We start from the raw sequence: 15,366 nt of genomic DNA, 5'->3' as shown, positions 1-15,366 counted from the left end.
TAGCGTGTGAGATGGGTGCAATTGTGTGGTAATTTGAGCATTCTTTGGCATTGCCTTTCTTTGGGTCTGGAATGAAAGCTGACCTTTACCAGTCCTGTGGCCACTGCTGATTTTCCAAATTTTTTGGCATATTGAGTGCAACACTTTCACAGCATCATCTTTCAGGATTTGAAATAGCTCAACTGGAATTCCATCACCTCCACTAGCTTTGTTTGTCATGATGCTTGCTAAGGCCCACTTGACTTCACATTCCAGGATGTCTGGCTCTAGGTGGGTGGTCACACCATTGTGATCATCTGGGTCATGAAGATCTTTTTTGTACAGTTCTTCTGTGTATTTTTGCCACCTCTTCTTAATATCTTCTGCTTCTGTTAGGCCCATACCATTTCTGTCCTTTATTGATCCCATCTTGCATGAAATGTTCCCTTGGTATCTCTAATTTTCTTGAAGAGATCTCTAGTCTTTACTATTCTATTGTTTTTCTCTATTTCTTTATCCTGATCACTGAAGGAGGCTTTCTTATCTCTCTTTGCTATTCTTCGGAACTCTGCATTCAAATGGGTGTATCTTTCGTTTTCTCCTTTACCGTTCACTTCTTTTCACAGCTATTTGTAAGGCCTCCTCAGACAGCCATTTTACTTTTTTGCATTTCTTTTTCTTGGGGATGGTCTTGCTCCCTGTCTCCTGTACAATGTCACGAACCTCCATCCATCGTTCATCATGTATTCTGCACTTTGTCTATCAGATCTAGTCCCTTAAATCTATTTCTCACTTCCACTGTATAATGGTTAGGGGTTTGATTTAGGTAGTACCTGGTCTAGTGGTTTTCCCTGCTTTCCTCAATTTAAGTCTGAATTTGGCAATAAGGAGCTCATGATCTGAGCCATAGTCAGCTCCTGGTCTTGTTTTTGCTGACTGTATAAAGCTGCTCCATCTTTGGCTGCAAATAATATAATCAGTCTGATTTCGGTGTTGACCATCTGGTGATGTCCATGTGTAGTCTTCTTTTGTGTTGTTGGAAGAGAGTGTTTGCTATGACCAGTGTGTTCTTTTGGCAAGACTCTATTACGTTTTGCCCTGCTTCGTTCTTTATTCCAAGGCCAAATTTGCCTGTTACTCCAAAAAGTCAATATATAAGTTTCTGATGAAGGGGGAGTTAAATACCATGAAGCACTCAATTTACAAAAGGTTTTTTTGTTAGTCATGAGGGTCTAATGTCCCCATGAAGGGATTTAGGGCTTCTCTAGATATGAGGAGATGCAAGGATTGAGATAATAAAATCTGTTCCTAAAAACATCTAACTATCTAAAGACCTTTTTTTTTGGGGTGTTAGTTTTCACAGAACTGTTCAGCTTCTTCAGCATTATTGGTTGGGGGCATAGGCTTGGATTACTGTGATATTGAGTGGTTTCCCGTGGAAACGAACAGAGATCATTCTGTGGTTTTTGAGATTGCATCTAAGTACTGCATTTCAGACTCTTTTGTTGACCATGATGGCTACTCTATTTCTTCTAAGGGATTCCTGCCCACAGTAGTAGATATAATCATGATCTGAGTTAAATTCACCCATTCCAGTCCATTTTAGTTTGCTGATTCCTAGAATGTTGACATTCACTCTTGCCATCTCCTGTTTGACCACTTCCAATTTGCCTTGATTCATGGACTGAACATTCCAGGTTCCTATGCAATATTGCTCTTTACAGTATTGGACCTTACTTCTATCACCAGTCACATCCACAACTGGGTATTGTTTTTGCTTTCTCTCCATCCCTTCATTCTTTCTGGAGTTATTTCTCCACTGATCTCCAGAAGCATATTGAGCACCTAACAACCTAGGGAGTTCCTCTTTCAGTATCTGTTGGTCCTTTAATGGACCGGAACCTAGTGGTCCAGAGTCAACGATGAGAGAGTGAAAAAAGTAAAGAGGCTAGTATTCCCTGGGTTACGCAGCCGGCTTCCATGCTCCAGGGAATCAGCCAGAAATAGAGAGATAGAGAGAGAACAAGAAAAAAAGAAAGAAAGAAAGAAAGACACGGAGACCCAAGCTCTGATGGAGCAAAGGTGTTTTAATCATCATGGTGTGTGCATATATACTGTCTTACAAGGTGGTTATTCTCAGCAAAGATAAAGATTAAAATTCCAGACTTATAAAACATAAGACGATCCCTATCAAAGAGAGAGTTGCAAACAATCACCTTTTACCGTATGGCTCATAAAAAGGAAGAGGGTACTTATCACCATAATGAGAAATGCCTGGATTCCTCAGCCCTGGGAAAGGCGTGCCTCTCCTCTTAATTCCTGAATTAATAAGGGCCAGAGGGTTCTTGACAGATCCAAAACAGCACACAGGAAGCCTCTTGTTAAATGCTTCCTGACAATTCCCCCTATTTTATTATATTTGTTTTTAAAAAAAAAGGTCCTTACCAAATGAGTTTAGTTAGTATTAACCAACCTTATAGAAAGGCAACGATAAACAACAAATACAATTATCAAGACAATCACCAAAGTTACAGTTCTAGACCATATGCTGTGGGTAATACTTTGAAACCATCCTTGTGGGTCTAGCTCGGATAACTTGTTTAGCTAAAGCTTCCGAATCAGTGGAAGAGGGCAGATGTTTACAAAAAGTTTTAAAGATTTTTTTTTTGCAGTAATTGTATATTCAGAGAGGCATTATCATGTAAATAAAATTTGATTTGTTCCCAGTTGTAGGTACTATGATTGAACTAAACAGGAGTAACACAAAATTGGCAATTAATCCAAGTTACAGATTAAGTTGTAAATTTCTTACGGCTATAACAAAAGGAAATGGGACACAGGTCTGTATAAAATATGACTGATTATAGCAAAAGAAATTGTTACTATGACCATGACTGGTCCCTGTGAAATGTCTGGTCCGAGTCTCAAGTTCTCTTGTTTTGGCAGCAGGTTTTTATGTTTTATATATGTCTCATAGTTCAGGCCTAATTTGTTTATCGAGGGTGATTCGAGGAGGAGGAGGGTGTCATTCCACTGTCAAGTCAGCCAAGAAGTCCTTTGTTATGGTAATGTTTTAAGGTGATGTTAGTAACCTTTTACATAATCTTTTTGTTCTTTCCCTAACTCTTTCCCTAAAGTTTCAGTAGTAAACATGGTTCACATACAGAAAAAGGGCAGCAATGTCCGCGAGTCTTCTTTTGGAGGCAGGACGAAAGCCCAAGTTTGTTGACCGACGTTTATGCATAACTTTGCTGGGCCCATACACAAAGGAAGGACTTCATAACCTAAAGAAATGTTAATTCGTTTTCCCTCCTCCCCAGGGTGTGAGGATTCCAGGGAGGGGGTATATGGGTGGAGTCATTGGTTGATACTGGATCTTTTCTCCGTCAATTTTATGACCTGAAATAAAGGGGAGTGGGGTAAGTAAGTTAGTTAATCCGGCTTGAGTGGGGGTTGTGCAGGGCAACGGGGTATAGCGATAAGGTTTTCAGGACTCTGAGGCATTCCCTGTTGAAAAATCAGATTTTTAACTTTATTAGTGAGGGATTTTTTTCTTTCCCCAAGAGGGGAGGTCATAGGATTGATGCCGCCGAGGGCGGTGCTTTTTGGAGATCTTTAGAGCGGCCATGGCCCATATTGGAATTTCTTCCTCCCGGGGTTCTTGCTGTTTTATCTCCATTTTGAACGTCGGGGGCCTCCTTGGGTCGAATTTTCTGAGGGAAAAGTTTTCTGGGTTCATCTGGGGAAATACAAGCATATCCCTTTTCCCATAAGATTAATTTCCCAGATTTATATTGTTTATTGAATCTGTCTTAGTCCCAAATGGGCAGAGGAAGAGAAGTGTCCTTCAATTCCTCGAAATGCCTTTCTCCTGTTAAAATATTTCCCTGTGGTAGGTTTAAAAAATTTAAAACAAATAGAGCTGTATTAACAATAATTATGAGTTTAGAAAAAATCTTATGTTGGAATCTAGTAAAGTCTGCTCTATATAAGGAAGACAGTAGTGTACCTGTGTATTCTCCCTTTTTTAATTTTTTTATTTATAACTTTAGTGTGTGATGTGTTCGTTTGACTATGTCTTGTGTCTGTGGCTTATAAGGAATATCTGTAATATGTTTAATAGAAAAAGATTGTAAAAATTGTTTAAAGTGTCTAGAAATATAGGCAGGGCCATTGTCTGTTTTAATAGAACTAGGAGTTTATGATGGAGGTTTCCATATGTTTAAATACAAAAACTGAATATATAGAATCAGAGACTATATTAATGGGGTAAGGATATAGGCAAATAATTTGAATAAGAGCATGTAATTTATTTTGTTGAGCAGAATGAAATTTAGCATAAAAGGCTTTATATTTTTTAAGAGACCAGAATGAAGCTTTGGCGTTTTTAGTCCCATCTATATAAAAGAAATGTGAGAAATAATAAATTCAGTGTTTTTGAAGATATTCCACAGCTTATCAGAAGGATAATGAAATGAAATTTCTCCAAAATATTTTAGAAAAGCTAATTAGAAATCGGTAGAAGTTTGTAATGTGTTCTCAAATTGAGATTTATATGTAATATAGTTTTATTGAAGTATAAAGGAGATAGAGAAAGCCTCTGACATAGGCATCAGAAGGGGGCAGAAAGAGTGCCCCCCTGCTAGTCTTTGGCCAGGTGTCATATAACTACTAGCAGTCTGCTAATTAAAGAAAGGAGATGTCTCAAAACTGAGGAGAATAGCACTAGGCCCCTCACCCACAACATGCATTTTGAGATAACCTCAGCACCAGGTGAGTTGTCTCGGGCCACAAAATGATTGACATGAATCTTGAAGAAAGGCAGGTTTCCAAGCAAATACAGTTTCATTAACATAGCTTAAGACAAACATTTCCATAAGAAAAATGCATTGGTTAGCTCAAGGTTTGAGGAAAGTTAAGTTCAGGTGGAACCAGGTGTCATTATAGCAACACAGTATTTTAAGAGAAACCTCCTTTTAAATTTGTATAGAGAAGACAAAAATATATATATATTGCTAGTTTGTTTTTTCCTGCCGCTTAAGAGAGATAAAATGTCTGACACTTGCAGCCTATTTTTTCCATTTGGAGAGCCCTGGACTTCCTGCCTGTTAAGTCAAACTAGACTGGCCAAGTAAAAGACTGAAGGTTTGTGGGGGCAGGGGCCCAAAAAGTCCAGTAGGTACTCTAGAGGGGACTGCTTGAGGGTAAAGGAGTTTAGGGCTGGTATATCGATGGCAGCACTGCCGGATATTGAGGGTTTGACGGAAAAGATGGAATTCGCCCCTGGTTTTTGTTGAAGGGGACGTGGGGGGTCTCCTGCTTGGACTTTCCCGGAATAGTTTTTTTGTTTTTGTTTTTTTAATATCAAATTTAGAATTACACTCTTTGGCCCAATGCATTTTTTTACGGCAGGGAGAGCAGATTTTTGGAGGTTTTTTTTTTTTTTTTTTTTAACTTTCTTAGGGCAGTCTTTTTTTTAAATGGTTCTTATCTCTACATGTAAAGCATCCTCCATTTCCCTTTCTTAAGGTATTTCCCTTTCTTGTTTTAGCTAGCATTTGCATCTTTTGAGTTTCTGATCTTATATTGTGACAAGCCTTTAAATAATGAAAAATAGTCCCTGTCTCACAAATTGGGTCTGTAGCCCTTTGACATTCCTGATTTCCAGTTTCATAAGCAAGTAATTTCTCTAGTTGCCTTTTAGCTTCTTCTCCAATTACTGTATGGGAAATAGCAGTTTCTAATCTAACTAAGAAATTGGCATACGTTTCATTAGGTCCCTGCCATATTTTAGTGTAGTTACTTCTAGGCTCCCCTTGAGGAGTAATTTGATCCCAAGCTTCAAGGGCCACTGTTTTTAATTGATCATGCAACAAAGGAGGACATCGTATTTGAGCTTCTATAGTGTCAAATTTGGAGAAGGCAATGGCACCCCACTCCAGTACTCTTGCCTGGAAAACCCCAGGGATGGGGGAGCCGTTTGGGCTTCTGTCTATGGGGTCGCACAGAGTTGGACACGACTGAAGCCACTTAGCAGCAGCAGCAGCAGCAGTGTCAAATTGTCCGGTGCCAGTTAACATTTCAAAAGTAATTTGGGTTTTGGGGAGTGCCAGCTCAAGCGTTTTTATTAACATGATCTCTGGCTATATCTTGAAACCACATTGTCCATTGAAGATACTCTCCTGGTTTAAGGAGAACTTTTATTAAAATTCACCAAATAGGGAATAAACGTTCCAACAAAAGATGCCATAGCATTTAGAATCTCTCTAGAAAAAGGCGAATGTGGGCCATGCATAGTTACCGCCTTTTTCATTTGTTGCACGTGAAAAAGGTTAATACCTTCATATTAAGGTATTATCTGCCCTTGAGTGTCAGCATTTTTTAAAACTGGAAAGGCAGAAAAACCATCAGCTTCAGAGACTTGTGACTGCAAAGCCAGCAATTTAGAGAGCCTCTGTCGCAAAGGGTGTGAAAGTGAAAGAAAGTGAAATCGCTCAGTTGTGTCCGACTCTTTGCGACCCCGTGGACTATAGCCAACCAGGCACCTCCATCCATGGGATTCTCCAGGCAAGAACACTGGAGTGGGTTGCCATTTCCTCCTCCAGGGGATCTTCCTGACCCAGGGATCGAACACGGGTCTCTCGCATTCCGGGCAGACGTTTTAACCTCTGAGGCACCAGGGAAGATTATTGTTATTCAGAAAGGTGTTGTCAGTTTTCATGTTAAGAGGTGTCTTAAGGGAGCTGTTGTCAATCATTAGGTTTTATCTAGGGAGAGACTTTGGGATAATGTGCCCTCTGGCAGGGGAGGAGCGCTTGGAGCAACCAGGGCAGGGTTGGTAGGAAAATCTTGAAATATCTTTTGTTGTTCTAACTGGGCCTTTTGTAAGGTATCATTGTCTAATTTATATTCATGTAATAAGTGTTCTGCCTGTTGCCAAATATCATGAGGGCTAGAATTACCTTGGAATGGCAGAATCACAGCTTCAATGACAGCCCATAGGGGCCAGAAATCCATCGGAACTACCTTCATTAGGGATCCAAGGGTCACATTCAACCACTGAATGTCTGAAGGCAAGCCTCTATTCTCTGGCGTGAAACCAAAAATCCCTGAACTTTAAATAAGAGCTGAAGTAAAGTTGAAAAGTGAGGGGGCTTTCCAGTCAATTGACCCGTGTCTTAATATTACTGGCCTCAATAGGCCCTGGGGATCACTCTGTCCGAATCCATGTGTACCAAGTCCCTGTTTCTGGGCACCACTTGTTGGTCCTTTAATAGACTGGAACCCGGTGGTCTGGAGTCGACGATAAGAAAGTAAGAGAGAGAAAGAGGCTGATATCCCCTGGTTTACGCGGAAAGCCAATAGAGTCCTATTCTTAGAGCTCGTGCTGCTGCACGTAGGCACCAGGCGCCCTCTCGAGTGGGTGAAGGCACAGTGTGCCTTCTTGAGGGGGTCTTAGAAGCCTGGGTAAGAAAGTGAGCTCAGCGGGCCTCCGTGCTCCAAGGAATTAGCCAGAAATAGAGAGATAGGGAGAGAACAAGAAAAAAAGAAAGAAAGAAAGAAAGAAAGACACGGAGACCCAAGCTCTGATGGAGCAAAGGTGTTTTAATCAACATGGTGTGTGCATATATACTGTCTTACAAGGTGGTTATTCTCAGCAAAGATAAAGATTAAAATTCCAGACTTACAAAACATAAGACGATCCCTATCAAAGAGAGAGTTGCAAACAATCACCTTTTACCGTATGGCTCATAAAAAGGAAGAGGGTACTTATCACCGTAATGAGAAATGCCTGGATTCCTCAGCCCTGGGAAAGGCGTGCCTCTCCTCTTCATTCCTGAATATTCAGGAATTAATAAGGGCCGGAGGGTTCCTGACAGATCCAGAACAGCACACAGGAAGCCTCGTGTTAAATGCTTCCTGACAAGTATCCTATCATTTTGCCTTTTCATACTGTTCATGGGGTTCTCAAGGCAAGAATACTGAAGTGGTTTGCCATTCACTTCTCCAGTGGATCACATTATGTCAGACCTCTCCACCATGACCCGTCCAACTTGGGTGGCCCCACATGGCATGGCTTAGTTTCATTGAGTTAGACAAGACTGTGGTCCTGTGATCAGATTGGCTAGTTTTCTGTGATTGTGTTTTCAGTGTGTCTGCCCTCTGATGCCCTCTCGCAACACCTACCGTCTTACTTGGGTTTCTCTTACCTTGGACGTGGGGTGTCTCTTCACAGCTGCTCCAGAAAAGCGCAGCCGTTGCTCCTTACCTTGGACAAGGGCTATCTCCTCATGGCCGCCCCTCCTGACCTTGAACGTGGAGTAGCTCCTCTCGGCCCTCCTGCGCCCTTGCAGCCGCTGCTCCTTGGATGTGGGATTGCTCCTCTCAGCTGCCACCCCTGACCTTGGGCGTAGGGTAGCTCTTTTCTGTTTTATTGACTATGCCAAACCCTTTGGCTGTGTGGATCATAATAAACTGTGGAAAATTCTGAAAGAGAGGGGAATACCAGACCAGCTGACCTACCTCTTGAGAAACCTATATGCAGGTCAGGAAGCAACAGTTAGAACTGAACATGAAGCAACAGACTGGGTCCAAATAGGAAAAGGAGTACGTCAACGCTGTATATTGTCACCCTGCTTATTTAACTTATATGCAGAGTACATCATAAGAAACACTGGGCTGGAAGAAGTACAAGCTGGAATCAAGATTGCTGGGAGAAATATCAATAACCTCAGACATGCAGATGACACCACCCTTATGGCAGAAAGTGAAGAAGAACTAAAAAGCCTCTTGATGAAAGTGAAAGAGGGGAGTGAAAAAGTTGGCTTAAAGCTCAACATTCAGAAAACTAAGGTCATGGCATCTGGTCCCATCATTTCATGGGAAATAACTGGGGAGACAGTGGAAACAGTGTCAGACTTAATTTTTTTGGGTTCCAAAATCACTGCAGATGGTGACTGAAATTAAAAGACACTTACTCCTTGGAAGGAAAGTTATGACCAACCTAGATAGCATATTCAAAAGCAGAGACATTACTTTGCCAACAAAGGTCCATCTAGTCAAGGCTATGGTTTTTCCAGTGGTCATGTATGGATGTGACAGTTGGACTGTGAAGAAAGCTGAGTGCTAAAAAATTGATGCTTTTGAACTGTGGTGTTGGAGAAGACTCTTGAGAGTCCCTTGGACTTCCAGGAGATTCATCCAGTCCATCCTAAAGGAGATCAGTCCTGGGTGTTCATTGGAAGGACTGATGCTGAAGCTGAAACTCCAGTACTTTGGCCACCTGATGCGGAGAGTTGACTCTTTGGAAAAGACCCTGATGCTGGGAAGTATTGAGGGCAGAAGGAGAAGGAGATGACAGAGGATGAGATGGCTGGATGGCATCACTGACTCAATGGACATGAGTTTGAGTAAACTGCTGGAGTTCGTGATGGACAGGGAGGCCTGGCATGCTGTGATTCATGGGGTCGCAAAGAGTCAGACAGGACTGAGTGACTGAACTGAACTGAACTGATCTAAAGATCTGTCCTACTAGATTCCCTCAAGCACAGAGTGCCTCATTCCACCCTGAAGTCCCTCAGGGATTGTTGAAGGTCAGCAGCTATAGCAGCATTGGGTTCAATCTCCATAGAGGCAGATGGCAGATGCCTTTGTTGTTCAGCCACTGGCAATGCTCTTGGTAAGTGACAATTTATAGTTCACAAAATATACTTTGAGGAAGTGGTTGGAAACCTATGGAAATGCAAAGGCAAGCAGATAGGTAACTGTTTCCTTGTGGCAAATTTTTTAAAAATTGTAGAAAAATTTTAGAAATCAATGTTAATGCTTTGAGAGAGAATAGTCTTAAAAATATATTTCTTCATTTAGTAAACATGTAAGTGTTTGAAATCCTGTAATAGCCTCTGATTGTATAGATTCTGCTTGTTTTAAAGTTTTTTGAAGTCGTTAGAAAATATTTAATTGTTGGGGTTAGTTTTTGATTTTAAGTAAACATATCTGTAAAGTGATGAACATTTTATGAGCAAGGAATGACCAAAAACACTCTCAAATTCCAAGATGTTATATAATGATTTATGGAATTAACATTGCATGCACATGAGGCCTTATTGATTTATACCCTCAGTCTTCTTGAAGAACACTGTGAATTACCAGGCTCATTTATTGCTATAGATGTCATGTTTGTTTTAGCCACTGTTGGCCTGGACAATTCCTATTAGTTGGAGGTTTTCCTTCATTCGTACTTCTCTTCAATTAAAAAGTCATTTTGGGGGTTACTTTTGGCCTTAATTTGCTTCCTGATGGAATACTTTCTTCTGCAGCTGAGAGTTTGTGAAGAGAAATTTTATCTTGGGAATAAAGTTTATTTGGGAAATATTTATATATTTCACATATGTTGGTTGTAAAAAAGGGAGAATAAAAGGAAGAGAGAAAGGCATTAACTGAGATCAAGTTGTGAAGAAATAGGACACCCAAATTTCAGGAATTAAATTCTCTAACACTGTGGGACAGCCTTATGAATATAATTCTAGGTGGTGATTCAGTTACAATCAATGTACTATTATAGAATTGCAATTCCCATGGCGTCTGACAAAGGACCTTCACAACAATATTCCTCACCATTCTCTTTTCAAACTATAGATTTTTAGTTCCACTAGATTTTCTCTCTATGCCATAGTGAGGTGGTGAGGGAAGGGAGGTTTCCTTGAAGAGAAATCAGCAGAGTTTAGTTGAAAGAGCACTTTAGGAGCATTGGTGGTGTCATGTGACTCACAGATCACAGAACTGATGCTGAGAGCAGTAACTGGATAAGACCATTGTCTTCCTCAGGGAAGGGGTATGTTTTGGTGGAATGGAAGAGTTGTTTTACGTTCTTCATTCCCCTCCAGAAAGGATCCTTTAGACTCATTTATTTGTAGACATAAGTGAATGCTACTCATTATGCTAATGCTTTTTTGAGATACAGGGTTTGTATCTTAACAGAGTTGTTTTTATGGCAAAGGATAAAGATTTAAAGGTGTAATTTCAAACTTTAGTGAGCTGGGGTTTGAGAGAGGCTGTATTAATTACAGTCAAGAGCAAATCACTGCAATAAAGAAATCTGTAAATACAAAGACTAAAATGGGTAGTTGTTTATTTCTCTTTAGTGTAAAAATGCATCCTGGGTAGAACTTACTCTGAGAAGCTATCCAGATATCCAGGCTGGTAGGGGCTTACCCATATTCTAAAGGGCATATTATTATTGTCTGCAAGTTTGAAGCTGAGATCCACATCCACATTCAACCATTAGGAAGGGATAGAGCAGATTTCCTCCTTAAGGAAGTGATTAGGCTAAAGTCATACACTTTGCTTCTGCTCATCTTCTATTGGTGAGAACTTTGGCCACTTAGAGACCAAAGGGAACTGATCTGTCCTTGAGTAGCCATGTGCCCATGTTGGAGTGCACTCCACCACCACTCAACTCTATATTCAGAAGTTCCACTTTCTTTCTATTCTTTGAAAGAAAAGATAACTGATGCTGTGATGGTCACAGACATAATAGCTAAAACTTCCCTACTGTGGGAAAAGAAACATACATCTAAATCCCAGGAGGATGCAGAGAGTCCCATATAGGGTTAACCCAAAGAGTGACACATCAAGACACACTGTAATTACAGTGAGAAAAATTAAAGAAGGAGAAATAGCAGAATGGACCAGGAGATGATGGAGGACATTACTGTTGTAGTTGAAAGTGAGAAAGAAATCCCTGGTCACCAATCTATAGGACTTTAAAGAACATGTAAATATCACAGATTATCTGACCTTTTACAAAACCCTCAACATTTGTATAAGGTCCACTGTTGTTATGTCTATTTTTGGGGGGAGAGAGTTGAGGGTGGTGAAGGATGAGGGGTTATGAATTGGTTTGGCTTGCTTTGTTTTGTAGAAATCTATTTAGGTATATTAGCTTCCTACTGCTGCTTTAGCAAATTACCACAAATTAGTGCTTTAAAATGGTACCAATTTATTTTCTTATTTTTCGGGGGCTCAGATGCCCAAAATGGGTTTAAATAGGCTGAAACAAAGTTGCTGGCAGTATTGTGCTCATTCTGGAGGCACTAGGGGAGAATCCATTTCCTTGTCTTTTTCAGCTTCTAGAGTTGTATTCCTTGAATTCCTTGCCTCATGGCCCCCATCTCCCTCTTCAAAGTTGGTATCACTGCATCTTCAAAAATCTTTCCTCTCTAACTTCCAACTTCCTCTTATAAAGACCCTTGCAATTATATGGGGTCAGTCCAGATAATCCAGAAATCATTTCTCCATCTCAAGATCATGTCATTTAATCATGTCTGTAAATTTTCTTTTGCTATGTAAAATATCATACTTGTAGATTCTGGGGATTAGGAATTGGTCATCTTTAAAGAGGTTATTGTTCAGCCTACCACAGTAGGTATCCTGTTAGCTTAGAAGTTGGGAAAGAAAATTTGCTGTGATTTGGAAAAGTTAAGTCTGGGACATCTGGATGATATGGAATAATATGGGTTTAAAGGTAACTTAAAATCATCTATTCTGTCATCATTCCTAATAAGAAGTAGCACTCATAATTATCTGAAAATTTTTATTGAAGCATGAGAGCAATATGTCTTTTTAGCATTTAATCATTTGGCAAGTATTCATTGAGCATATATTAGGTGCCAGACAGTGAATTCCAGAGTACTTAACCAAGTGTAACATTTCCTTTCAGGAAATTTCAGTTTTGTGGGGCAGAGAGAGAAGGAAATTAGTAATTTCACTACAGTGTGATGAATTTAATAACAGATATTCAGAGCATTAAGGCAAAACATAGGAACAACACCCAATTATCTGATCAAAGAGGATTGGAAATGTATCTCAGATATATCAGTTAGGGTTCAATCAGAGAGGCAGAACCAGAGGTTTGACTGTAAGCAACTGTAGAAGCAGGTGAAGAAATCTCTGCAAGGTTGCTGTCTTCACATCTAATGTTGGAGCTTGAAGTCTGCAGCACAGGCAACTGGGAAGGGAAGGTGGGTATAAAGTGGAGAGCAGGGATAAGGTAGAACCCACAAGCTGGGGACAGTGTCAGTCTCTTGCTGCCTCCAACACTGAGGATGTTGATGATGTAGGTGTCCTGCAGGAGAAGTTGGTGTCTTTTGTCAACATTACTCAACCCACTTGGCCCAGAAGTGACAAGCTGGAGGAAGACCCAAGAGAAAGTAGAGTGGCTGCTGCCCCACACCAGCGAGGTGAGCTGGCAGAGAGATGAAAATGTGTGTGAACGGCAAGTTGACCCATCCCAAAGCCACAACACTGGAAGTGATGGAGGAAAGGGGGCTTTCATCTAACTCTAAGTAGATGTCCCTATGGCCGGGATGCTTTATACTAGGATGTGATACAGGTGGGAGGAAGGTAAGGTGAGATGAGTGAAAGATGAACCTGAAGCCTTAAGTCAGGCAAGATCACTGCAGATCAGCATTTCTATATCAACTTTCTTATAAACCAGAATAAAGTGTTAAACTGGATCCTGATGGCAAGGGGGACCACTAACTATGTTGATTATGCAGTTTTCATTTCAAAAAGTTTAAAGCCATTAGCAGAGCACACTCTTCCCCTCAGGTTTCAGCTCTCCTTATTCTTCTCTCCTTAACCATCTGTATCTACAACAAACTCTCCAGCTTCCCCCAACACTCTTCTTACCTCAATCTCTCTACATGGAATAGTTTGCCTGCTCTCAGCCTTCTTCCTTTGCAAATACTGCACAAGGAGATCAAACCAATCAATTCTGAAGGAAATCAACATTGAATATTCATTGGAAGGGCTGATGCTTAAGCTCCAATACTTTGGCCACCTGATGGAAAGAGCTGACGCATTGGAAAAGACCTGATGCTGGGAAAGATTGAAGGCAAAAGGAAAAGGGGACCGCAGAGGATGAGATGGTTACATAGTATCACTGACTCAGTGGACATGAATTTGAACAAACTCTGGGAAATAGTAAGGTCCAGAGGAGTCTGGCATGCTGTAGTCCATGGGGTCACAGAGCTGGACATGACTTAGGAACTGAAAAAAACAGACAGCATTCAGTATGGGATGGAAATAACAATACCGTGTATCTTCCTGAGGATGGGAACCTTGTTGACATCATACAAATATCCCTGCACAGTGTCTGGTACTTAGAAGATGTTCAGTAGGTAAGTACTGACCATATCAAGCTCGAAGAGTGTCTCATCAAACACTTTGCTTACATGTTTTTTCAGTTTTATTAGTGGTTTTGTTGAAGTAAGGCTTTTAAATCACTGTCAGACAGAGAGAGGCTAGACATTTCTACATTTGAGTAGAGGATCAAGAAGAGACTATATAAGTTTCTTACATCCTTCACAAAAGCATCTAAAAAGGACTCCAAGGGAGAAGGGAAATCATTTCTCTTCTGAGGAGTGCTCCAAGGCACTGGGGAACCCTGCATTCTTTACCGATGCACTTTCATTCTTTACCAATCCATCTTCATAATGATCACTTATGATGGCTTCTTTATCATTCCTGATTTCCTTAATCCCCATAGGACTGCCTGTCAGGTCCTTGGGCAGGTTATACTTATAAAGAAGCTTCAATTTTTTTAAGTAGATGAAGTTAAACAGTCTTTGGAAGCTTTGTTTAATAGTTGAGGTGGTCAATTTATGTGCTATTTCCAGAAAAATTTTGTTTGTTATTTCTGCCAACTCCCTGATCACAGGATCTTCATCCCGAATCACTCGGTCAATAGCTGTAACAGTAGAAAGGCCATTAATTCAAAGCATTGCTTTCATAGTCTGAGAAGCTCTCAGTCTCAAAACAGTCTCACCACCTTTCACAGGAGCCCCGCTGCCCTAATTTTTGTACCTAGACAAATAGCATCCAGGAAGTTTTTGCCTTCTGTCCTCACTAGACCTCATTATGTGCTGAGGGCATATTATGTGTTGAGTATTCTGCTAGACGGCATAAACATATATTCATGAATAGGCTCAATATTGCTCAGAATAATGAAAAAAAGTAGAATCAGTCTAAATGTTCATCAGCCAGAAAGGGCTTAAAGTTAGTAATGAAATATCATAAAGGCAAATAGGACATACATGTTAACATGATGATGTAGACCCATGTTTCTTAGCATGAAAAGATGTTTATGACATGAGTAAGTGAAAAAATTATAAAAAAGTTATGACAGTTTAAAAAATAAATATGTAATAGTTTATATTCTTTAAAAATACCTGCAATTAAATATATACCAAAATGCAAATATCATTATATTCAGATGCTGAGCTTGTGGGAAGTTATTATTTTCTTTCATAACAAAAAGAAATAGAGAAGGAAAAAACAGATAGATGTAGAAATGAGAGAAAAACAAAAAGGAGCAGAAGGAGG

The 15,366-nt window shown here is 40.2% G+C and overlaps 1 protein-coding gene across 1 annotated transcript in view; it reads right to left on the bottom strand.

Annotated features, from left to right (window-relative positions):
- Positions 1–12,859: 12,859 nt before the first annotated feature.
- Positions 12,860–15,366, bottom strand: part of MROH9 (maestro heat like repeat family member 9) — a 227,068-nt gene continuing 224,561 nt past the window's right edge. Inside the window, exons 20-21 of the mRNA XM_065936410.1 lie at positions 14,442–14,731; positions 12,860–13,225 (exon numbers count right to left, since the gene is read on the bottom strand). Coding sequence (XP_065792482.1) covers positions 12,860–13,225; positions 14,442–14,731 — 656 coding nt within the window. The remainder of the gene's footprint in view (positions 13,226–14,441; positions 14,732–15,366) is intronic.

Source organism: Muntiacus reevesi, chromosome 5 (assembly GCF_963930625.1).
Source record: "Muntiacus reevesi chromosome 5, mMunRee1.1, whole genome shotgun sequence".
In the NCBI taxonomy this organism is placed as follows: domain Eukaryota; kingdom Metazoa; phylum Chordata; class Mammalia; order Artiodactyla; family Cervidae; genus Muntiacus; species Muntiacus reevesi.
The sequence above is the reverse complement of the archived record's forward strand: the minus strand, read 5'-3'. Positions and strand labels throughout refer to the sequence as shown.